Genomic DNA, 24,495 nt, shown 5'->3' with positions numbered 1-24,495 from the left:
CTGGTCCCTGGGAGGGGGGCGGGAGGAGCCCTGGCCTGGAGGGGGGGAGGCGCTCAGGATGGGCCCTGAGACCCCCCCCGCAACCCTAGGACCCCCTCCGGCCAGCTCCCCCCCAACCGATCCCAGCCCCTCAGGGACCCTCCCAACCCCTAGGATCCCCCCTCCCCTCCAACCTACCCCCAGGACCCCCTTGTCCAAACCCCTCTCCCCTCCAGCATCCTTCCCCCACAATCTCACCCACCCTGGAACCCCTAGGACCTCTCCCCCTACCCGATTCCAGCCCCCCAGGGACCATCCCCAGAGGTTCCTGGGAGCCCCCTGTGTGACCCCTCCTCCCCAATCTCATCCCCCCTCAGGGACCCTCAGGACCTCCCCCCGTAATCCCAGCCCCCCAGGGACCCCCACCCACCCCCGGGACCCCCCATTCGAGCTCCCCTCTCCGCCCCTCACCATTGGGTTCTGAAGGGACAGCGGGGGGGGGGCCGAGGAGGGGCGCGAGGAGGCCTTGCCCCGCAGGATGTCGATGGCCTGGGAGGGGAAAGGGGGAGTCAGCCCTGCACCCCAAAACCCCCCAACGCACCCCCCATCCCTGCAGCCCAACCCCTCAATGCACCCCAAAACCCCTTAATGCACCCCAAAAAGCCCAATGCAACCCAAAATCTCCCTGCACTCCCCACCTCTGCACCCCAAACCCCACACCTTGCACCCCAACCCCTCCCCTGCACCCCAAAAGACCCCCAATGCACCCCAAAACCCTCCAATGCACCCGAAAGACCCCCAATGTACCCCAAAACACCCCCAATGCACCCTAAAACCCTGACCCTGCTGTCAGTGGCCACAGCGAGCGCGGTCCCGTTGTGGAGGTTCCGGAGGGCCCCGTTGGCCCCGGCCTGAAGCAGGAGTCGTAGAACTGGGAGCAGCGACCGACCCACGGCAGCGTGGAGAGGGGTACACCCGGCGTAGGACTGGGCATTCACACTGGCACCACGCTGATCCGGAGTGACACTGGAGTGAGACCCAAGAGACCCCACAGAGCCGCCCCAACACACGGACATGCAGACACACAGACGTCCCAGTTGGTCCAGGGCCATGGGCGACACACCGTGGGCTACCAGGAGCCGCACCAGGGCCAGCTGCGCCGTGATCACTGCCAGGTGCAGGGGGGTCTGTGGGGAATTCGGGGGGTTAGGGGGCATTAGAGTGGGTCTGGGGGCTTTAGGGGGGTGAGAGAGGAGCACGAGGGCATTAGGGGCCATCAGGGTGGGTCTGGGGGCATCAGGGAGAGGCACAGGGGTATTAGAGTGGGTCTTGGGACTTTGGGGGGGGCTTTAGGTGGATCTGGAGGCTTTGAGGGAGCAGAGCCCCCTTCTCACCTGCCGCAGCTGATTATAAACATCCAGATCTCGCCTCGCCTGAAGAAATAGCCCCACGAGGCAGCAGGTGGAGACAAAAGATCCCTGAGCAACAGCGATGTTCAGAGCCCTGGGGACATGGGGGAGATGGGGGGGGTCACATGGGGACACGAGGGACAATGGGGACGGAGGGGGGGGGCAGAGGAAGGAGCCGCCCCTCCCCCCACTGCTTCCAGTAAGGGGCAGGGCCGGCGCTATGACGTCACGAGGGGCAGGCCCGGGGATTCCCCGCGGGGGAGTGGGGAAGGGGGAGGGGTAAAAGGGAGAGGCCTTGGGGGGAGTGGGGGGCTATGGGGGTTCGGGGGGGGGCTATGAGGGAGGGATTGGGGGTATGGGGGCGGTACAGGGGCATCTGAGGGGGCTATGGGGGGTCTTTGGGGAGTTTAGGAGGGGGCCCAAAGGGGGTGTCTATGTGGGGGTCCCCACACACGTGTCGCCATCCTCATACTGGGCGGTGGCAGCCGCGATCTCCACGAGTCCCAAGCGGGACTTGGAGGGGTTCCTGCGGGGTACTGAAAGGCCCCTGGGGCTCTCTACAGGGCTCCTGGGGATCCTGAAAATCTCCTGAAAATCTATGCAGGGTTCCTGGGGACCCTAAAATGGATCCTGGGGATGTACGCAGTGCTTCTGAGGATACTGAAAGGCTCCTGGGAGTGTCTACAGGGCTCCTGGGGACCCTGAAAGGCTCCTGGGGGTCTCTACAGGGCTCCTGGGGGTATGTACAGGGCTCCTGGGGACCCTGAAAGGCTCCAGGGGGACTGTACAGGGCTTCTGGGGACCCTGAAAGGATCCTGGGGGTCTCTACAGGGCTCCTGGGGGTATGTACAGGGCTCCTGGGGACCCTGAAATGTTCCTGGGGATTCTGAAAGGCTCCCGGGAATCTCTGCAGGGCTCCTGGGGAGCCTGAAAGACTCCTGGGGATCCCTGCAGGGCTCCTCGGGAGCCTGAAAGGCCCCTGGAAATCTCTACAGGGGTTCTGGAGATACTGAAAGCCTCTTGGGGCTCTCCACAGGGTTCCTGGGGATCCTGAAAGGCTCCAGGGTGTCTCTACAGGGCTCCTGGGGATCTGGAAAGGCTCCTAGTGGTCTCCACAGGGCTCCTGGGAGTGTCTACAGGGCTCCTGGGGACCCTGAAAGGCTCCCGGGTGTCTCTACACAGCTCCTGGGGACAATGAAAGGCCCCTGGGTGTCTCTACAGGGATCCTGGGGACCCTGAAAGGTTTCTGGGAGTCTCTGCAGGCTTCCTGGTGATCCTGAAAGGCTCCTGGGAGTCTCTGTGGGGTTCCTGGGGATCCTGAAAGCTCCTGGGAATCACTGCAGGGTTCCTGCGGACCCTAAAATCGATCCTGGGGATGTACACAGTGCTTCTGAGGATCCTGAAAGGCTCCCAGGGGTGTCTAAAGCGTTCCTGGGAGTCTCTGCAGGGCTCCTGGGGATCCTGAAAGAATCCTGTGTGTCTCTACAGGGTTTCCGGGAATAATGAAAGGCTCCTGGGTGTCTCTACATGTCTCCTGGGAACACTGAGAGGCTACTGGGGGTCTCTACATGGCTCCTGGGTCTCTCTAAGGGGCTCCTGGGGATCCTGAAAGGCCCCTGGGGGTCTCCACATTACTCCAAGGGATCCTGGAATGTTCCTGGGAGTCTCTGCAGGGTTCCTGGGGATCCTGAAATTCTCCTAGTGGTCTCTACAGGGCTCCTGGGAACACTGAAAGGCTCCTAGAGATCTCTACAGGGGTCCTGGAGATACTGAAAGCCTTTTGGGGCTCTCTACAGGGTTCCTGGGGATCCAGAAAGGCTCCAGGGTGTCTCTACAGGGCTCCTGCGGATCTCGAAAGGCTTCTAGTGGTCTCTACAGGGCTTATGGGAAGCCTGAAATGCTCCTGGGAGTATCTACAGGGTTCCTGGGGAGCCTGAAAGGATCCTAGGTGTCTCTACAGGACTCCTGGCGAATCCGAAAGGCTCCTGAGTATCTCTATAGGGTTCCCGAGGACCCTGAAAGGCTCCTGGGTGTCTCTACACGGTTCCTGGGGACACTGAGAGGCTCCTGGGTGTCTCTACGGGGCTCCTGGAGATCCTGAAAGGCACCTGGTTCTCCCTACGGGGCTCTTGTGGATCCTGAAAGGCCCCTGGGTCTCTGTACAGGGCTCCTGAGGACACAGAGGCTCCTAGGGCTCTCTACAGGGTTCCTGGGAGGTAACAACTGCTGTGACCAATACTAGAGCAAACTTCACTGGTAAGTTAAGGAAAAATCCAAAACTCTGCTAATAAGGGGGGCTTGTGTGCCCACAGACCAGATGAAGAAGAGTTGCTCAGGTACTAACTGTTACAAGCCAAAATAATATTCATTCTCTTTCCTGAGAGATGGAAAGGAAAGTAGGGACAAAATCCTGCATTGCACATAAACACCAAGTCCATACCTTTAAGCAGCCAGGTCTCTGACATTCTGATGGATACAAAGAAGTCAGTTAGGGAACACAGTAAGTAGAAGGCACAAGGGAGCAGAGGTCTCAGAGCCCTAAAGATGACATTTTTTAGTGTAGCTGATGCTTTTCAAGATCAAACTCACCTGATGTTCAAACCAGACAATTGCTGCACAAAGGTCCAGATGATCCACACCTTGTGTGTCAACTTTATCGTTCATCCCACCATCTGCAGAGAGACTAGAACAGGGCAAACCTGAATGGCACTCACATCTGACTACAAAACCAAGCTGAGAAAGACCAATGAATCCACCTCCCTTTCCCTAAGCATCCCCCAGTCCTAAACCATTAGTCCTTCTCCACTAGTGAATGGTCAGAGAAGGAAACCTCCTCCTTCCTAACAGGACCTGCCCTGTATTTGAACTCCCTGACCCTTCTCTGAACATGAGCCAGCAGTGTGCCCAGGTGGCCAAGAAGGCCAATGGCATCTTGGCTTGGATCAGAAATGGGGTCACCAGCAGGTCCAGGGAGGTTATTCTCCCTCTGTACTCGGCACTGGTGAGACCACACCTTGAGTACTGTGTTCAGTTCTGGACCCCTCACCACAAGAAGGATGTTGAGGCTCTGGAGCGTGTCCAGAGAAGAGCAACGAAGCTGGTGAAGGGTCTGGAGAACAAGTCTTACGAGGAGCGGCTGTGAGAGCTGGGGTTGTTTAGCCTGGAGAAGAGGAGGCTGAGGGGAGACCTTATTACTCTCTACAACTACCTAAAAGGAGGTTGTGGAGAGGAGGGAGCTGGCCTCTTCTCCCAAGTGACAGGGGACAGGACAAGAGGGAATGGCCTGAAGCTCCACCAGGGGAGGTTCAGGTTGGATATCAGAAAAAAATTCTTCACAGAAAGAGTCATTGGGCACTGGAATAGCTGCCCAGGGAGGTGGTCGAGTCACCTTCCCTGGAGGTGTTTAAGGAACGGGTGGATGAAGTGCTGAGGGACATGGTTTAGGGAGTGTTAGGAATGGTTGGACTCGATGATCCAGTGGGTCCTTTCCAACCTGGTGATTCTGTGATTCTCTGTTGCTGTTCCTCGGGAGCCGTGCTTCTGAACCCTTCCCTGTGTTCTGCTGGCCACTTCTATCTTCTGCCATCCCACAGACTCAAATTCCCACTGCAGGCTGGCAAATTGAATTCCAGATTATTAGAACCTACAAAGTGTCTGTTACAAACTGCAAAGGCTCTAGCACCAATGCATCATATCACATGGAATGAGAACCAGCAACAAATCATCCCATAATCAGAAATCCTAAGGAAAGGCAAAGCACCTAGAATAAAGATAAAAAACAACCCCAAACCCAAACCATTAAAACATCTTGCCATCTCCAACACCCAATAAAAAATTTACTGACTTTAAAACAAACACATCCCTGTATACAAAAAATAGACTCACAGCTGTATATGCTGCTTAGCCTGGACTCCTCTCAAAGCTCTTACCTCCAACATACACCTCTACTTCTCTAAAAGACAAAAAAAAAAAAGAGAAAAAAATGCTAAAATAGCTTAGCATGCTTAAAAGAAGCAAACTCTTGAAAGAATGGTAGAGTCCTCAAAGAGCAGAAGCTGAATGACCTCCAGAAGTAAGGCCTGTGGCTTATACACCCCTGGACCTCGCCTGGGAATAGGGCAGGGCAAACCCCTCAGTGGCATAAATGGGGCCTGGGGATCAGCTGTATGTTATTAACTCTGCCTTACATTCACAGCAAGAAAAGCATTGAACACAAAAAAAGGAATCTTAGCAGAAATAAAGGCATACACTCTTTCAATACAACATTGTGCCAGTGATGTCACTAGGTAGTGAACATTTTAGGATTGGACTTCTTGGTTCATTTTATTGACAGTGCGGTCATAGTAATATTTCCCTGGGTTTTCATAACGACACACGTCATCCCTCTGCATCTGAAAAACACAGTATCCTGAAAGGCTCCTGGGAGTCTCTGCTGGTTTCCTGGGGACACTGAATGGCTCCTGGGGGCGTCTACAGAGCCTCTGGCGATCCTGAAAGGCTCCTGGGAGTCTTTATAGGGCTACTGGGGATCCTGAAAGGCACCTGGGAATTCTGAAAGGCTCCTGGGAATCTCTGCGGGGTTCCTGGTGATACTGAAGGGATCCTGGGGGTCTCTACAGAGCTCCTGGGGATCCTGAAAAGCTCCTGAGGATCCTGAAAAGCCCTGTCTACAGGGCTTGTGGGGATCCTGAAAGGTTCCTGAGTGTCTCTACAGGGCTCCAAGGGAGACTTAAAGGCTCCTGGGGATTCTGAAAGTCTCCTGGGAGTCTCTACAGGGCTCCTGAAAACCCTGAAAGCCTCCTGGGGGTGTCTACAGAGCTCCTGGGAATCCTGAAAGCCTTCTGGGTGTCTCTACGGGGCTCCTGAGGATACTGAAAGGCCCCTGGGAGTCGCTGCATGGTTCCTGGAGATCCTGAAAAGTTATTGGGAATCTCTGCAGGGTTCCTGGGGACCCTAAAATGGATCCTGGGGATGTACCCAGTGCTTCTGAGGACGCTGAAAGGCTCCTGGGGGTGTCTACAGGGCTTCAGGGGACCCTGAAAGGCTCCTAGTGGTCTCTACAGGGCTCCTGGGAACACTGAGAGGCTCCTAGGGATTCTGAAAGGCTCCTGGGAGACCCTGCAGGGTTCCTGGGACCCTGAAAGGCTCCTGAGTGTCTCTATAGGGTTCCTGGGGACCCTGAAAAGCTCCTGGGTGTCTCTATAGGGTTCTCTCTGCGGGGCTCCTGGTGATACTTAAAGGCTCCTGGGTCTCTCTATGGGGCTCCTATGGATCCTGAAAGGCCCCTGGGTGTCTCTACACGGCTCCTGGGGACACTGAGAGGCTACTGGGGCTCTCTATGGCGCTCCTGGGCATCCTGAGAGGCCCCTGGGACTCACTACGGTGCTCCTGGGGATCCTGAAAGGCTCTTGGGAGTCTCTGCAGGCTTCCTGGTGATCTTGAAAGGCTCCTGGGAGTCTTTGCAGGGTTCCTGGTTCCCTAAAAGGAACCCCTGTCGCACAGCACCCCAGCTCCTGCGTTGCCACCCCTGTCCCACGGCACCCCAGCTCCTGCACTGCTAGCCCTGTCCCATGACACCCCAGCTCCCGCACTGCCACCCCTGTCCTACGGCACCCCAGCTCTTGCAGAGCCACCCTTGTCCCATGGCACTCCAGCTCCTGCACTGCCACCAGACTCCTGTCCCTGTTTCTTCCCTGGGCACCTGAGTTCCTGCACAGCCTCTGGGATCTTGTTCCAGGACACTCCGGTACTCTTCTGGCACACCCGCGCCTTTCCCACGCTCACCTGCAGCCCGAGGCACAGCGCACAGCAGCAGCGGCAGCATGGGTAGCAGCCAGACCAGGACACCTGCAGCCCCCATGGCCCCTCCACGTCCCCCCACTTTTGCTGAGTCTCGGGGGGCTGAGCCTGCGAGAGGGGACACCTTCAGCTGAGGCAGGCATGGGTGTACGACAGGGTGGCAGAGCAGGCTGTGGTCCCCGGGCAAGATCAGTGCCACCCCCTCTGCCCCTGCTCCTCCTTCCCCTGCCACACACTCCATCCTCTCCCCTGACAAAGATCCTCACCTCGAAGGCAGATGATGCGAGTCCAGCTCTCCCAGGAGCCCACAGCCCACCTACCTCCGCTGCACCCTGACCTGCGCTGCTGCCAGCCCTCCTCCTCAGGCAGCTCCAGCCTCCCAACCTCACCTTTACTGGGAGCTGCTTGGAGACCTCCCTCCACAGCACACCCTCTCCCACCCCCACAGCTCCTCCTTGCTCTCCTCCCAGCCTTTACTTACCTCTGGTCTTGGACCATCGTACGTCTCCTGGTCCCTTCTCACCTCCTGCCGTCATGCAAAGGCTTCACCTCCCAGCGAGGACTGAGACATCATGCTGGGAGCTCCAGCTACACCAAATGCCGCACCAGCGTCCAGAGATGCAGCTCCAAAAACCCACTGCAATGCCCTGAAGGGAGATCTGAAGTCTTTCTGTTTTCAAGCAAGGTCTGGATGAATTCTTGGAGGCAGAGCAGAACCCATGGATGCTCACAAACACCATAGGCTAACGAACTCTACCCACCTTGAGCGATTTATCCATGCCTATTGCCCCAGTTCCCCTCCCAGAGCTGCCATGGCTGCGTACCCAGCATGGGGAGGGTCCAGGATCCCCAGCTGAGGATGGAACGTGTGGGCTGCAGAGTCCAGTGCAGAAAAGGACTGTCCCGGTGCAGCCACACAGGACCTGGAGCCCCTGCCATGCCATGCCCAAGCCTTTTGCATTGCTCAGCACCCTGCATCTTGCACTGCAAAAGGCAGCGGCGGCAGCAGTAGCAATAAACTGGCAAATGCCCCAGCTTGAGGAGCAACTGAGGGCCCCGGGGCTGCTTAGCCTGGAGAAAAGGAGGCTGAGGGGAGACCTCATCGCTCTCTGAAACTACCTGGGAGGAGGTGTTAGCAAGGTGGGTGCCAGGTTCTTCTCCCAAGTAACAAGTGATGGGATGAAAGAAAATGGCCTCAAGTTGCACCAGGGGAGGTTTATATTGGATATCAGGAAAAAATTCTTTACCGAAAGGGTTGTTAAGCATCAGCAGAGGCTGCGCAGGGCAATGGTGGCATCTCCATCTCTGGAGGGATTTAAAAGTTGGGTTGATGAGGTGCTCAGAGATGGTTCAGAAATGAAAAGGGATGGTTGGACTTGATCTCAAAGGTCTTTCCAACCAAACAATTCTAGGGTTCTGGCTCCTGCACAGCCAGGGTGGTGTTTTTGTGCCCAGCAGTGGCAGCCAGGGCTGCGCTGTCGATCCATAGAGGGGAACATGCTACCTCGACACCGTATGTTCCAGGAGTCGAGCTCTGCTCCTCTGTGCCTGGTGACATAGTACTCCAGGTGCTCCCTGCTCCTCTAAGACCAACTCTCTCAGTCCACAGAGCCAGGGCTGAACTGGGCCAGCTCACCCAGAGATAAACACAGTCTGATCCTGGTCACATCACCCAGGACATATCCACACCGTGGACACACGTGCACGCACCTATCCCTGCAGGGATGCCCTCAGCATCTCTCCAGAAGGGTGGCCCTGGGGACCACTCTTCTCTGCCTGCCCAAGAGCATCAAACGCTGAGGGTCTGTTCCCCTTCACAAGGTTAAACCACCCTGTTAGCTCTCCTTTTCCAGATGGAGACCAATTCATGACCAGTTTTCTCCTTTTCTGGCATATCAGGTGCAGCTTTGGGGCAAGTCAAGTCATGGAGGTTCCTCCTACCCTCCAGCACTGCTCTGCAATGTTCTTGTGCCTCTGCCCACCATGTGGGGCTGAGCCGTGGGGCACCCAGGCCACCAGAGAAAGGGCAGACGGGGTCAGACAGCCACCAGTTGCCATTCCCAGGGCAAAGAGGCAACCTCAGAAGGAAGCTCCTGCGTCTCCCACCCTCAGCAGTGACTCACATATCATCCGGGTGCTACACCCGGGCTAATAAGCCCCAATTTTGGGAAGAGGTTAATTAGTCAGCCCCTGCTGCCCCATGGTGATTAGCTGCCTCCTGACCTACTGCCAGCCACCCGAGATGCCCCATAGGCTCCTTCCCACCTCATTTGGGGGTCTGGTTCTGCCTGTACCCCACCACCACCCCATCTGGCTGCAGCCCCACAGCTGGGTTGGGTCCCTACAGCTCCAGGAAAGCAAAACACTGCAGAGGCTGCTGGAGCTCATCCCTATCAACACTGGCTGATAAGAGCTTCCCGCTGAGCAGGAAAAGTGAGAGCCAGGGGAAAGGCAACACCTTGTCTGGGCAGCCCCACCAAATCCTCTCAAAGCCACTTCTTGCTGCCGTTCCTAGGTTTCTCATGGTATTCCAGACCTGCCCTGCAGCCGGTGGAGAAGCCAGCAGATACATTTTATCCCTTCGCCAGGCCAGTGGGGATGGAGACCCTGGGAACACAGATTTAAAGCTGAGCTGCCCTTACAGGGATCGCGACTCGGAAAACATCAACGCGAGAGGCAGGCACACGGAGCCTCGATGCTCAGGCTCCAAGGTCCAAGCTGCTGGTCCTCAGCCATGAGCATGGTGAGACTCAGCCCTTGGTGGTGGTCACTGGTTACAGGTCAGCTGCTGGGGGTTCTCATCCTCCTGGTCCAAGCAGCCACCGCACACCCCAAAACAAGCCAACGCTTAGCACAAGAATTCACGAGCCAAGCTCAACAATGCTGGAGATTCACCCCCTTGCTGTTTAACCCGGAGCAAGCTGGTCCTTCAGAGCCGAGCAGCCGCTGGTGCGTGCCCTGGGATGATTCAGCATCCAGACATTGACTTTTATTACAAGGGTTGGTAAAACGGTAAAGGAAGATGGTGAGTAAAAAACCTGGGAAAGAAGCAGCAGAGAGGATCCATCCTGAACCGGGGAGTGGGGATGCTGGGAGCAGGGCTCGTGGTTGCTGTGATCCTGGAGAAATATTTCCCTCTTGTGGACAAAGATAAACAGCCTCCAGGCAGAGGTGGGATGGTTGTGCCCCTGGGCACAGACAGCTCGCCCTAAGACCCTGGCATGCCCAGAGTTTGTGGGGTCCCAGGGCTTCTCAGGAGCATCGCGGCACAGTTCGTGCCAAATTCCCAGGGTGACCCTGCCATGCACTCCTCCCCAGTCACCCCAGGTGCTGCCAGAGCTGGTGCTGGGCTGTGCTCCGCCTACGCAGCACCACTGCTGTCAGCCCCGACAGCTGCATCTCGCCTGCCTCAACCCGACTGACCCGAATTGGCCCAGCAGCCGCAATCACGACCTCCCTGCCCTATTTCTCCACCCAGCACATGCTGTGAGCTCCCTTCCCTTGTTCTGGGTGTGCCTGCACTCATTCCCGGTCCCCGTGCCCGCTTACTCACGCTGCCTCAGCTCCGTAGTGGGTGCTGAGCCCACGGTGCAGCCCAAACCTTGTTGACACTCCGTCCCAGCTGCCCCATTGCTGGGGGGACAGGGCACCCCCATCACAGAGCCGCTGCAGCCTGGCCAGCACCCTTCTCCCTACAAAGCCCCCAGAGAAGCTTGCAGACACCCTGTCCCCATCCTGAGCTGGTTTGTGCCCTGAACCCACCATGCTCCGATGCTCCTGGAACTGGTTCTACCTCCAGTCTGAGCCCCAGGAAGCAACCCAGCATCCTGAGCCGGGCAAGATCTGACCCTCCCCAGCCTAGCACCAGGCTGCAATTGGCTCCAGCTTGGCAGGAATAGCCCAGAAAGCTGAAATTTGGCCACAAAACCCACCCAGGGATTCCACCAAGATGGGTGTCCAGGCACTTTGCCCCCAACGCTGCTCCAAGACCCAGAGCATCTGCGTGGAGGGTAAACCTGGAGCCTAAAGCATCCCACAACAGCACTGGGAGAGCACCTGCGCTCGGCTCAGCCCTCTATCAAGTGGCACAAGCTTGCAACTGGGAACAAACTGGTGCCTGGAGGACCTTCCCAGCAGGGAGAAGCTGTGGGGGCAGAGCAGCAGGGGTGGGCAGGAAGAGCAACCAACCCACAGGGCTCACGGTGCTCCAAGCAGCTCTTGCTCGGGCTCTGTGCCCAGGTGGCACCCAGCCACGGTGCCCAGGAGCAGGGGAGGGACCTGGGCACTTCTCTTCCAGCCCCAGAGAGCAAGAAAGCGTCAGCATTTAATATCAGAGCAGCAGAAAACAGCATTCACAGCCTGCGGGATCTCCATCCCCAGGGGCATCAGGATCCCCAACCCTCCTGCATGCGCCCAGTGCTCCGCAGCCCAGCTCACTCCTCTGGCTCGCCTGAGCGCATGGCTCTGCCGCGGTGCAGACAGCACTCAACCTTCTCCACGGTCCTCAGCCCAAGCCCACAGGCAGCGCTAAGGCTGCTTTCCGAGCCCACTTTGGTCCAGCTCCTGGCCAGCCATGGGCATCGCCGTCAATGCCGCCGCCACAGGTAGGTCTGGATGGAGTTGGCTGGAGCCACAGCTGCAATGAGGCCAACGGTGTCAGCCAGCCCAAAGGTGATGTTCTGAGGGGACCTGGAAGGTGAGGAGCAGCAGGGTCAGACCTGCAGCAGCTCCTGAGCACAAGGCCCAGCAGGATGGAATCACGCAATGGGTTGGGTTGGAAGGGACCTCAAAGCCCATCCAGTCCCACCCCCTGACATGGGCAGGGACACTTCCCAGTGGCTCAGGGGCTCCAAGCCCCATCCAACCTGGCCTTGAACCCCTCCAGGGATGGGGCAGCCACCACTGCTCTGGGCAACACGGGCCAGAGCCTCCCCATCCTCACAGCAAAACATTTCTCCCCGAGATCTCATCTCAGTCTCCCCTCTTTCAGCTCAAAACCGTTCCCCTCGTCCTCCCCCTGCACTCCCTGATCCAGAGCCCCTCCCCAGCTTTCCTGGAGCCCCTTTCAGTGCTGGAAGCTGCTCTAAGGTCTCCCCAGAGCCTTCTCCAGGTTGAACAACCCCAACTTTCTCAGCCTTTCCTTGTAGGAACTCCAAGCACCCGCATGGCCCAGTAGGATGGGGTCCGCGCTCGTGGTCTGGTCTGCATCACTCACCGGTTCAGAACCACCACCACCACGGTGCCATCGGGACGCAGCAAAGCCGTGTACTCCAGCTCTGTCTTCTTGGACTCTTTAGAGGCGAGGAGCCCCACGCGTTGGGAGCCCTCAGGGATGAACTTACTGCACAGGCACGAGCAAGAAGCAACACCAGGAAGGGAGTGAGACCCCAGCAGAGCTCTCCTCCCACCAACTCTGCCCTACTCCCCTCTCAACAAGCTGCTACTGCAACCATGGAAGTGGAGCCCAGGCAGACAGGGACCCTGACCCACCTGAAGTGGCCCAGGTGGTAGAACATGGGCTGCTTGTAGAAGACACCTTCGCTGCTGTCCACGATGATGGGGCTGTCTACGTAATTCTTGACCCAGCTGGGGCCTCCCTCCAGGTCCAGAGCGAGGTTCCAGTCGATCCAGCCAGCAACAAAGTGGTTCAGGTTCTGTAACGGGACAGCTCAGACTTCTGCCCAAGGAATGAGGTGCCGACAGGAGAGGAAGCAAGCTGGCAGCTCTCTCCAGAGCCCACCACGCAGGATGGTGCTGGGGCCTCACCATCAGGATGCTATGGCTGTACTGGTTCCCCCGCTCCCAGCAGCCCAGGACCACATCCCTTTCCCAGAAATGGGACCCGATGCACGCTTCCGTGGCCAGGATAAAGTAGTCAGGGAAGAGTTCATGAGTGGGCACCACTGTGTCCTGTATGGGACCGATGAAGTCCAGGTACCAGTGGATGCCAATGCCATGGACGTAACGAGCCGCTTCTTCGTCCTCCAGGACCTGGCAAGGAGAAGAGTCAGCCACCATTGGGTCCTGGATGGCAGAAAGCCATCACCCCGACCCTTCTGCAGGACAGAGTGGCCAAGCTGCCATGATGTGCAACACCATGGACTTGGCTAGTTGGACCCCATGTTGCGCTCACCACTTTGGCCCAGTGCGGGAGGTGGAGCCGGTTATCATCCAGAATGATAAGCTGGACATCCCGGTAGGAGCTGTTGGCCAATGCAGGGCCCAGATCCCGCGCGATGAAGTCCCGTTGCTGCTCGGCCGTGAAGCCCAGGCACTGGAAGGGGTAGTTGTTGATCAGCCCAGCCGAGGGCTCATTCTCTGCCGTCACCGCCCAGAAGGTCAAGTTGTGCTTGGCATATTCGTCCAGGAACCTGGGTGTGGGAGAGCGGGGTGAGCTGCAGGGTGTCCCCGCCACCGCTGCTGGGGATGCCCTGGGAATCTCCCCTATCTCCTCGCCCCAAGTGCTCATAGAATCATAGAACAAGGTTGGACTATCAACACAATACCAACATGTCCACTAAACCATGTTCCAAAGCACCACATCTACACTTGTTTTGAATGCCTCCAGAGATGGGGGCTCCACCACTGCCCTGGCAGCTCCTTACCGTACAAAATAGTTGGCCCAGGTCTTGTGGTATTTGTCCCCCGCTTGCCCCTTCAGTGTGCCCTTCCCCACAAAGGACTCGCTGGTCTTCATCCAGGTTGGGGAGGTCCAAGGGCTTGCACACAGTGACAGTGGCCGCTTGGCCATGGCCAAGGCTCGGTGCATGAGGGGGATCTGCAGGAAGAGGCAGAGAGATCACTTCAGATGAGTCCCTGTGTTGTCCCTGCATCTATTCCATCCTCCTCCTTCCCACCATTCACCTTCAGCTTTGTGTCCTCGTCTTGCAAGCTAAAGTGGGTGAGCTCGTAGTCATAGGGAACGTCATCGTAGGTGTAGGTGTGGAGGGAGAAGTCACAGCTGGCCATGGGGAGCCGCACAAGGTTGTACTCAAGCCCTGCCAAGCACAGCAGGGTGGGATGGGCAGAGGTGGACATCAGCACAGGAGGTCTCCGAGCCCTACCAGCTCCTAGGCAGAGGCCCATTGGGTCCCCACCACCACCTTTTCCACCTCCTTCTGAAGTTCTCACCTTCCTCAGAGAAGTATGAGCGGAGCAGGTGCTCCTGGGCCATTTCAGGCAGGGAAAGGATATTGATGGCAGCCGCGTCGGTGAGGGAACCACCAAAACCCTTCAACTTCTGGAACCGCTGCGTCGTGTCCACGGTCAGGACGAGATCTGCGGGGAAGGAGGCGAGCATGATGGCAGGGCGCAGGGCAGGGTGCAGCCCACCTCCTCCAGCCGCAGCGGTACCTGGGGCATGCAGGCTACGCTGGAAGCTCCCCTCGCTGCGCTCAAGGCGGTTGCCAGCCTTGCTGCTCTCGTATTTGACGTAGGTGCCCAGGGGCGGCACGACCACAGGGTCCAGCATGTCGCAGTACGTGGCGTTGCAGACACAAACCATGGCATCGCGGCCAAAGTACTTGGGGCTGCAGGGATTGGCACCTGGGGGACACTGGGAGGTTGGGGACAGCCACCAGCATGGGGACACAACCCTGACAGAGCTCTCCCACCACCCCCCCAGGTGCTGCCCCCACACTGTCCCCTCCCCAGGCACCCCAGCTCCCGTGCCACTGCCACCCATGGGCACCTCCTCCCCACTGCCACCGGACCCCGGGACCCCCCTCCCCAATGCCACCAGCCCCCAGACACCCCCTCTCCACTGCCATGGGACCCCAGGAACCCCCTCCCCAATGCCACCAGCCTCCAGACACACCCTCTCCACCGCCACCAGACCCCGGGAACCCCCTCCTCTTTCCTGTCACCCCCTCCCTGATCCCACAAACCCCAGACACCCCTTCTCCGCTGCCACCGGACCCCAGAAACCTCCTCCCCACTGCTGTCCCCCCCTTCCCGATGCCACCAAATCCTAGACACCCCCTCCTTGCTGCTTCCAGGCACTGGGCATCCCATCCCCTGCCACCGTCCCCCCCCCTCCCTGATGCCATCAGACACCCTTCCCCACCTCTGTCACCCCCTCCGTGATGCCACCAAACCCCAGACACACCCTCCCCGCTGCTGTCCCCTTGCCCCTCGCCGCAGTCCCCCCCTCCCTGATGCCACCAACCCCCACCCTGCTGTCCGTCCCCCCCCCGATGCCACTACCCCCTCCCCGCTGTCCGCCTCCCCCGATGCCACTCCCCCCCCGCTGTTCCCCTTCCCCACTGCCACCAACCCCCCCCTGCAGTCACCCCCTCCCTGATGCCACCACCGCCCTCCCTGATACCAGCAGCCCCCTCCCATAGTCCTCCCACACTGTCCCCCTCCCTGATGCCACCAACCCCCTCCTCCGTCCCCCCCTCCTTGATGCCAGCAACCCCCTCCCTGATGCCAGCAACCCTCCCTCCGTCCCCCCCTCCCTGATGCCACCAACCCCCTCCCTGATGCCACCAACCCTCCCTCCGTCCCCCCCTCCCTGATGCCACCAACCCCCTCCCTGATGCCACCAACCCTCCCTCCGTCCCCCCCCTCCCTGATGTCACCCACACCCCCCCACTGCCCCCCCCATCACCTGCAGCGCGGCGCTCTCCCGGTGGCAGCAGCAGCGCCAGTGTGAGCGGCAGCAGCCGCCAGCCCAACCCGCCGGTGCCGGTAGCCGCCATGGCCCCTCCGCCTACCCCGGCGGGTTCTGCACCGTTGAGAAGCAGCAACCGGGGGCGAAACCTCCCGTTCCGGCGGCCCCGCGATCCGGTCCCGCCGCCGGCACAGCCTTTTATAAATGGGCTTCTCGTTCCGCCCCCGCCCGGGGCGGCTCCCCTCGGGTTCGGCCCCTCCCGGCACGGAGGGAACCGGGAGCCGCGGGCACCGGATCGGGCACCGCGTACCGAGACCGGGGAACCGCGGGAGCTGCCGGCACCGGAAACGGTAGCGGGTATCGGACCGGAGACCGGATCGAGCACCTGGCACCGGATCGGGTCCCGGAGACCCGAGGGAGCACCGGACACCGGATCGGCTCCCGGAGACCGGAGGGAGCACCGAACACCGGATCGAGCACCGGGCACTGGATCAGGCACCGCGTACCGGATCGAGCACCGGGCACCGGATCAGGCACCGGACACCGGGTGGGGCACCGGATCGGGTAACGGGTACCGGATCGGATACCGGACACCGGATCGACTTCCGCCTCCACCGGTCCCGGAGCCGCCACCGGGAAGCCCCGCACACCGCCCCCCCCCGATCACGTGACCGATCAGCTGAGCCAGCGGCCCCGCCCCCTCCCGGCCCCGCGGGCGGGAACCGGATTTATTGTGTCTGCGGGGGTGGGGCGCGAATCGGGCACCGGGGCGGGGGGGGGACAGGGATGGGGACAAGGAGAGGGGGGACAGGGCGGGAGGTGACAGGGAACAGGGCAAGGGACGGGGAGGGCAGGGCAAGGGGGAGGTCAGGGACAAGTGGGGGACGGGGGGGACAGGGGAAAGGGCAAGGGATGGGGTGAGGGGGGACAGGGATGGGGGAGACAGGACAGAACAAGGGACGGGGCCGGGGGGCACAGGAAACAGAGCAAGGGATGGGGTTGACAGGGCCAGGGGGAGGACAGGGACAAGTGGGGACAGGGTGAGGAGGGACAGGGATGGGGGAGACGGGACAGAACAAGGGACAGAGCAGGGAGGGACAGACACAGTCAGTGTAGGGAACAGGGCAAAGGCCAGGACAGCAATAGGGCAGGACAGGGGAAAGGGCAGGGTGTGACGGGTGACAGCGCAAGGGTGGGGAGGACAGGAAAGGGCAAGGGACAGGCACAGCCAGTGTGGGGGACAGGGCAAGGGGCAGGACAGGGCAAGGGAGGGGACAGGGCAAGCGACAGGCACAGCCAGTATGGGGGACAGGGCAGGGGACAGGGCAGGACAGGGGAGAGGGTGGAGGACAAGGCACGGGAGGAACAGGGCACACCACGGGACAGGGCAGGGCACAGGGCAAGGCACGGGTCAAGGGACAGGTCAAGGGACAGGGCAGGGGACAAGCACAGCCAGTGTGGGGGACAGGCATGGCCAGCACACGGGGGACAGGGCAGGGGACGGGCACAGCCAGCACAGGGGCAGATGTGGCCATCCCAGGTACAGGCACAGCCAGCACAGGGGGACACAGGGCAGGGCACGGGCACGGCTGGCACAGGGGACAGGACATGGGACAGGCACGGCCAGCATGCGGCACAGGCATGGCTGGCAAAGGGGACAGAGTAGGAGACAGGCACAGCTGGCAGTGGGGACAGGGCAAGGGACAGGCACAGCCAGCACGCGGCACAGGCAAGGCTGGCAGAGGGGACAGAGTAGGGGACAGGCACAGCTGGCAGTGGGGACAGGGCAAGGGACAGGCACGGCCAGCACGCGGCACAGGCATGGCTGGCAAAGGGGACAGAGTAGGGGACAGGCACAGCTGGCAGAAGGGACAGGGCAAGGGACAGGCACGGCCAGCACATGGCATAGGCAAGGCTGGCAGAGGGGACAGAGTAGGGGACAGGCACGGCCAGCGCAGAGCACAGGCATGGCTGGCAGAGGGGACAGAGTAAGGGACAGGCACAGCTGGCAGAAGGGACAGGGCAGGAGACAGGCCTGTCTGGCAGAAGGGACAAGGCAGGGGACAGGCCTGTGTGGCAGAGGGGACAGGGAAGGGGACAGGCCAAACAGAGCCCAGGGGACCAGCCCCTTGCCTCGGCCCTGCCTGGGGAAGGGGCTCAGCCCGGACCTCAGGGCAGCGGCACAGGTCCCAGCCCCGCCGGGGCAGCAGCAACATCTGAGCAGTGTCCGAGGGTCCTGGCCCCGAGCGGGACCCCTGTCCCTGTCCCAGAGGGTCCCCACGGGTGCTTGGTCAGAGGACACTCTCCTTGCAGGTCCCGCTGAGGCTGCGCGGGCGGCTGCGCTCCAGCCGACGTGCAGACAGGAGTCGGCGCAGGGATGAAGTGGAGCTCAGGTCCCCACAGCTCTGCAGGTGGATGCCTTCGTGCGGCTGCTCCGCTCCCGGCCAGGCACTCCAGGGAACCTGCAACCCCATGGGAATGCGCTGCAGCCCTGTGGCCCGCTCCCCTGCCCGCTGCGGGACGAGGGCAGCTATGTGGACCTCAGGAGGCTCAACAAGGCTGAGGTCCTACACCTGAGTTGGGGCAACGCATGGTTTCAATACAGGATGGGGATGAAGTGATTGGGAACAGCCCTGAGGACAAGGACTGAGAGAGTTGGGGTTGTTCAGCCTGGAGAAGAGAAGGCTGTGGGGAGACCTTAAAGCAGCTTCCAGTGCTGAAAGGGGCTCCAGGAAAGCTGGGGAGGGGCTCTGGATCAGGGAGTGCAGGGATGGGATGGGACGAGGGGAACAGTTTTGAGCTGAAAAGGGGAGATTGAGATGAGATCTTGGGGAGAAACATTTCGCTGTGAGGGTGGGGAGGCCCTGGCCCAGGTTGCCCAGAGCAGTGGTGGCTGCCCCATCCCTGGAGGGGTTTCAGGCCAGGTTGGATGGGTCTTGGAGCCCCTGAGCCAGTGGGAGGTGTCCCTGCCCATGGCAGAAGTGGGACTGGATGGGTTTTGAGGTCCCTTCCAACCCATCCCATTCTGTGATTCTATGACTGGAAGAAGGGAGATGGTGTGGATGGGGTTGGGAAGGAGCTGCCCCTGTCCCTGTGGGGCACGATGGCTGCTGGACCTCACCTGCTTGTGTCCCTGGGAGCTGTGCTCAGGCACTTCCATGCCCGCTGGTGGGCTGCGTTTGGGTCTCTGCAGGAACCTGGCCACCAGCCCGCGTGTGCTTCGGCAGACCTTGAGGTCCCCCAGTGAGCGAGTTGTTGTCTTTGACAGCTGCTGCGTCACCTTCTTGGAGGGCAGCAGCTTGTTCTTCCCCACCGAGCTGGCCCGGAGCAGCAGCGGGGAGTCACAGTGCGAATGGCGGAGCAGGCAGGATTCTGAGCACAGCCCTGCAGAGACGCTGCTATCAGATGCTGGGATGCTGCTCCTGATGGGATTCGTCCCCACAGCCCCCAGGGGTCCTGCTGTCCCCTCTACCCAGCCAGCGGAAGTGGTACCACCATAGGGCTCCATCATCCCAACCCCAACTGGGTGGGATCCCCAAAAGGCTACAGAAACACCCCCCAACATCTGTATCTCCCAGTAGCCTTACCTGTATCTGCCGAGGAGTTGGACACGGTGTCCTCCAGTGCTTTGGTATAAAGTACTTCCCTGAAATCTGCTGGGAGCAGAGAGAGCATTCAGGCTTTGGCAGTGTCCAGCACCGCTGTGCAGCAGCCCAGCACCCTCCGCCTGCTCCCCCCGCTCCCCTGGCACAGCCACCCACCTCAAAAACAACTCTAATCCCACCTGGCCACAAGGGAAACACTGCACGTCCCCATCCCTGTTGCCACCTACCAGCATGGGTGGCTGTCAGTACCCCAGGATCACTGTGCGACCTCACCAGTGGGCGCTGGCTCAGCGCCGGGGCTGGGGATGAGGGGCAGGAGGTCTCGCTGTTGCGTCGCGGTTGGCCGAAGCGCCCGGTACTGGGTCCCACAGAGCGGTTGCCCCCACGTCCCTGTGGCAAGCCCTTCTCCTTGAGCCGCACCTCGGGGAAGCAGGGGCCAGCGCAGCGGGCGAGCCCCTCCAGGCGATTGCAGCTGTGGGTGATGGCTCCTCCAACCAAGATGCCGTCGTGGTTGGGTTCTGCCGTGGAACAGGAGTAGGAGCGCTCGCCCCGCACCCGGGGCTGGGGCACCTCCTCGAAGGGGCCCTGCAAGCCCAATGTGGGGCTGCGCACGTGGTGGCTGCACTGCACGCAGTCCACGCTCAGGCAATAGTCCGCGCGGCTGCGCTGGATAGAGCGGAAAAGGACGTAGTCAACGGAGCGCATGGAGCCCTGCAGCTCCAGCAGGCACGAATCCTCCGAGGGGCTGCTGTCCCCAGGGATGTCCATGATCTCGGACATGATCAGGGACCCGCTGTCCATGGATACTGCAAGGAGCAGAGCGGATGTGGGTGAAGAGCACCCAGAAAGGGCTGGTTGTCACTCTCTAAGCCATTGATCTCCAAGCCCAAGGCGCTCACCTTCTCCGCTGAGCACAATGGAGGGGACGCGGTCGCAGGTACAGGCGTGCGGGCCCTCCGTCAGCTGCGACTCAAACAGAGTGGCCTGTGGGATGGCGTGGTCAAGGCACAGGTAGAGCAGGAGCCCAGCCCTGCCCGCTCATCCCCTGCCTGCAGCCCCCCTGTCTCCCACCTGGCTGTCCCCCCGCAGCCCCATCACGGTCTCATAGGATGGGGGGAAGTCGGTTGGGTAGAGGGGCACAGGGCTGTCCATGGACCCGTTGTAGGTGATGCTGTGGAATCAAGAGCAGCCACATCAGGTGGGATGAGCCCTGCTTGAGGGCAAAGAAGCCCTCCTGGCTCCTGCCCCATGGTAGCCCCGCTCCCGGCCAGGTACCTCTGCGCATCAGTCTCGGAGCTGCAGGTGTACTCGGGTGGGTAGTAGGGGGGTGGTGGTACCGGAGGCACGAATTCCTCAAAGTCCATCATGCTCTGCAGGAAGGTGTCGGGAGGGGATGTGCATTCCAGTGTCACAGAGCTCGAGCGCTGGGGGACCAGCTGCAGGGAGAAGTGGGAGAGTTGGAATCCCCCTGCCCGGAGATCCAGCAATGGATGCTTGTCCTGAGCCTTAATCCATGCCCAGCTGGAGCCAGGTCCTGCCCCAGCGCCTTGGGCTCGCCCTCAGCCTGGGGGAGCTCCTCTGCCTCATCTCCTCCTGGGCCAGGGCTGGGACTCACCACATGGACAATGTCGAGGGAGAAGATCTGGATGCAGCACACGACAGCGGAGAGCGTGCAGATGATGGTGGAGAAGATGGTCAAGCCACAGACACTGAAGAGGAGGTCCTGGGGAGGAGCAGGGTGAGCTGTGGGCTCCTGCAGGGCCTGGCAGGATGCGCGGGCGCTTCCCAGGGAGCCCTTGCCTCCCCTTGGGTCCCCCACCTTGAGTGCCACACGGATGCTCCGGCAGTCGGAGTTGGGGTACATGGTCAGCATTTCACTCTGGCGGCTGCACGAGGCAGGCAGGGGCTCCAAGTGGGCCTGGCAGCAGACGCATGAGTCCCTCTCCTGGGGAGAAGGAACACCATGAATGATCTCCAGATGCTGTGAGGGAACTCCAGATGCCGTCCTCTTCCCTGAGAGACATCAGTGCATCCCACTGCATATGGAACTGTTGGAACGGGTCCAGAGGAGGGCTACGAAGATAATCCGAGGGCTGGAGCACCTCCCACATGAGGACAGTCTGAGAGAGTTGGGGTTGTTCAGCCTGGAGAAGAGAAGGCTCCGAGAAGACCTTATAGTGACCTTCCAGTACCTGCAAGGAGCTACAAGAAAGCTGGGGAGGGACTTCTTACAAGCATGTAGTGATGGGATGGGGAGGAATGGCTTTAAATTAGAGAGAGGAAGATTTAGGTTAGATGTAAGGAGGAAATCCTTCACAACAAGTGTGGGGAGGCCCTGGCCCAGGTTGTCCAGAGCAGTGGTGGCTGCCCCATCCCTGGAGGGGTTCAAGGCCAGGTTGGATGGGGTTTGGAGCCCCTGAGCCAGTGGGAGGTGTCGCTGTGCAGCGGCTGGAACTGGATGGGCTTTGAGGTCCCTTCCAACCCAAATCATTCTATGCTTTTATGACTGTACACTGCACAGCTCGCAGTTTCCCCAGAGTCCTGCAGCCAGGGCTGAGCGGCGCTCGGCTGCCCGGGGACACTGCGGCAGCCTCTGCCAGCCTCACCCTCTCACAGGCCTCCAGAGACTTCACCAGCTGTGCGTTCTGGCAGGACAGGATGGATCCAGCAAGGCTCAGCATGATGCCCAGCACCGACAGCAGCGTGAAGAAGGTAATCTGCAGCGGGGAGGAGAGGGGCTGCCAGTGGGGCAGGATTGTGGAGCGGGGAGCAGACACACACAGCTGCATGTCCGGGGGCACATGAGGGCACTCGGCTCCCCACGCTGCCCTCCCCATCCTGCCCCCTACCTCTGCCAAGGATCCCTCCCCCAACACCTACCACCAGGGTGAGCGGCCGCTTCCAGGAGACGATGCCAACAAGCCCAGACAGCGCCAGCTGCGGACACACAAGCCCAGGGATGAGGATGGGGAGGGGTCCCTGCCAGGCAGCGGGACCCAGAGCAGCCCTGGTCCTTCGACAAAGCCCCCCGAGCCCTGTGGGCACGAAGCCGGCCCGGGAGCCGCAGGGCCATCGGGACAGCCTCGGCGCCACAAGCTGGGAGAAACTGCTGATTCAGGGCACCGGAGAGCCTGGGGACTGCGGGCAGCTCCATGCTGGGCAGCGAACCCGAGCCAGGATCCGTGCCACAGGGCCACCATGGGGGTCCTGCCCTCACCCCATGGACGCAGCCGGCAGAGCATCCCACCCCTCGGTTTGGGAGCAGGGCAGGGCTGCCTCGTTCTCCACCTTGGTGCCACTGCAGCCCCCCACGCACCCCTTCCTGCCTGCTCAGAGGCAAAACACCTCAACACGCCCCCCATAAAACACTGCGGGGGTCCTCATCCCTGCCACCCTGGGGGAACCCCTGGGATTCTCCCACAATGCACTGCAGCAGCCACAGGCAGAGGGTGGGGGAGCAGTGGGTCCACACTCCCTTGGGACCAGTGGCCAATTCAGCATCCAGGGAACCGTGCAGACCCAGCAGAGCAGGATGGAGCTGGACCACCCCATGCACCGTGTCGCACACCCCATGGCGCTCTGCCCAGGCCCCACACTCACTGAGAAGCCGGCCCAGGATGGGCAGGAATGCCGGATCTTGGCGGAGGGCGTGATGGTGGCCGCCACCAGGCTGAAGGTGACGATGAGGATGCCCAGGATGACTTGAATGAAGCCCAGCACCAGCAGGATCTGCAGCCAGGTCCGCTGGACGCGGAGGTGGGTGAGGCTGCGGGACGCTCGGCCGGTCAGCGAGCGGCTGGACTCGCTCGGGGAGGGCATGGTTGCCCCGGGGGGCGAGTGGGGGCAACCAGCCCCTGAGCCCCGGGGCAGCCGGCGGCACCGAGCCAGGACGGAGCCGGCTCGGGGGATGCAGGAACGGACGGTCTGCGTCGAGCTCCACCTTTCTCGTCCCGGAGGATGCTGAGGGTGGCTCCTCCCTTGCCCCGGGGGCAGCGCCCGCGGCCACGAGGGACCGGGGGCCGCCAGAAGCTTTGCGGGGCGTTCCGGCAGCCTCACCGCTATCTCCGCATCCCGCCCGGAGCGCCGGGCTAGAGCCAGCGGCGGGAGGCAGAGCGCGGCCCCGGCGCCTCCTCCTCCTCCTCCTCCATCCCGCCCCGCGGGGACCGGGAACCGCAGCCCGGGATGCGGGGGCCGGACCGGGTCACCGGCTCCCGGAGCAGCGCTGGGATGCAGGAACCGAGGACCGGGATGCGGGAGCGGCCGCCGCCCACGAGCATCCTCCGGTGTCGGCGGGGTCACCGCCCCGCGGTCCCCGGTTGCCGGGGGTGCCCGGGCGGCGGCGCGCAGAGCGGGGAGCGGGCGAGCATCGCCTCCGCCGGCGGCCTCCGGGATCCCCGGCTGCACCGGGGCCGCGGGGCGGGCGAGGCGCGGGGCAGCTCCGGCACCGGTCCCTCAGCCTGCGGAGCTCCACCGGGGCCGCCCCGCCCCGGGGCCGCCCCTGCGCGGCACGCCGGGAGCTGTAGTCCCGCAGCGCATCTGGACGGCGGCGGCAGCTCCGAAGCAACGGGAACGCCGCTCGGAGACCGGAACGGCCACACCGGGGACCGCGGCCGGAGCCGGGACCGCCACAACGGGCTCGTGGACCACTGCGGCCAGAGGTGGGACCGCCACAATGGGCTCATGGACCAGTGCAGCTGGAGCTGGAACAGCACACTGTCCAGAGCTGGGACCACTGCAGCAGTCAGAGCACCAACGATAGCATGGACCACAGTGTCCAGAGTGGAGACCACTACAACGGACACATGGACCACTGTGGCCAGAGATGGGACCACCACAACAGGGACATGGACCACTGCAGTGGTCAGAGCATCAACTACAGCACGGACCACAGTGTCCAGAGCGGGGACCGCCACAACAGGCTTATGGACCACTGCAGACAGAGCTGGAACAGCACAGCGTCCAGAGCTGGGACCATGACGTCCAGAACTGGGAGGGACCACTGCACCAGCCAGAGCATCAACCACAGCATGGCACACAGTGTCCAGAGTTGAGACCACCGCAACGGGCACATGGACCACTGCAGATGGAG

At 61.2% G+C, this 24,495-nt stretch overlaps 2 protein-coding genes across 4 annotated transcripts; both read right to left on the bottom strand.

Moving 5' to 3' along the window:
- Positions 1-10,140: 10,140 nt before the first annotated feature.
- LOC104057084 (lysosomal acid glucosylceramidase) lies at positions 10,141-16,328 on the bottom strand. The gene is made up of 10 exons (XM_054051121.1): positions 15,799-16,328; positions 14,541-14,732; positions 14,319-14,465; positions 14,052-14,185; positions 13,793-13,965; positions 13,321-13,558; positions 12,954-13,178; positions 12,678-12,841; positions 12,403-12,528; positions 10,141-11,876 (listed from the first exon to the last, which is right to left on the bottom strand). Exons 1-10 carry the CDS (start codon positions 15,887-15,889, stop codon positions 11,774-11,776), a joined length of 1,593 nt encoding a protein of 530 aa, XP_053907096.1. The 5' UTR covers positions 15,890-16,328; the 3' UTR covers positions 10,141-11,773.
- A 582-nt stretch (positions 16,329-16,910) lies between these two features.
- Positions 16,911-23,873, bottom strand: ENTREP3 (endosomal transmembrane epsin interactor 3). Of its 3 annotated transcripts, none has more exons than XM_054050729.1 (12): positions 23,007-23,873; positions 22,287-22,343; positions 22,013-22,123; positions 21,226-21,351; positions 21,022-21,129; positions 20,682-20,842; positions 20,478-20,577; positions 20,306-20,390; positions 19,634-20,212; positions 19,389-19,457; positions 18,923-19,185; positions 16,911-18,263 (listed from the first exon to the last, which is right to left on the bottom strand). In XM_054050729.1, the coding sequence occupies exons 1-12, from the start codon at positions 23,223-23,225 to the stop codon at positions 18,093-18,095; spliced, it is 2,049 nt and encodes a 682-aa protein (XP_053906704.1). In that variant the 5' UTR covers positions 23,226-23,873; the 3' UTR covers positions 16,911-18,092. The 3 variants fall into 3 exon arrangements, with proteins under 3 accessions (XP_053906704.1, XP_053906703.1, XP_053906705.1); XM_054050728.1 differs by having other exon boundaries at positions 19,389-19,454; positions 23,007-23,818; XM_054050730.1 differs by lacking the exon at positions 16,911-18,263 and having other exon boundaries at positions 18,941-19,185; positions 19,389-19,454; positions 19,680-20,212; positions 23,007-23,821.
- Between the last annotated feature and the right edge of the window lie 622 nt (positions 23,874-24,495).

This window comes from Cuculus canorus, chromosome 28 (genome assembly GCF_017976375.1).
Source record: "Cuculus canorus isolate bCucCan1 chromosome 28, bCucCan1.pri, whole genome shotgun sequence".
Taxonomy (NCBI): domain Eukaryota; kingdom Metazoa; phylum Chordata; class Aves; order Cuculiformes; family Cuculidae; genus Cuculus; species Cuculus canorus.
Note: the sequence above shows the minus strand (reverse complement) of the source record. Positions and strands in the feature narration are given on the sequence as shown.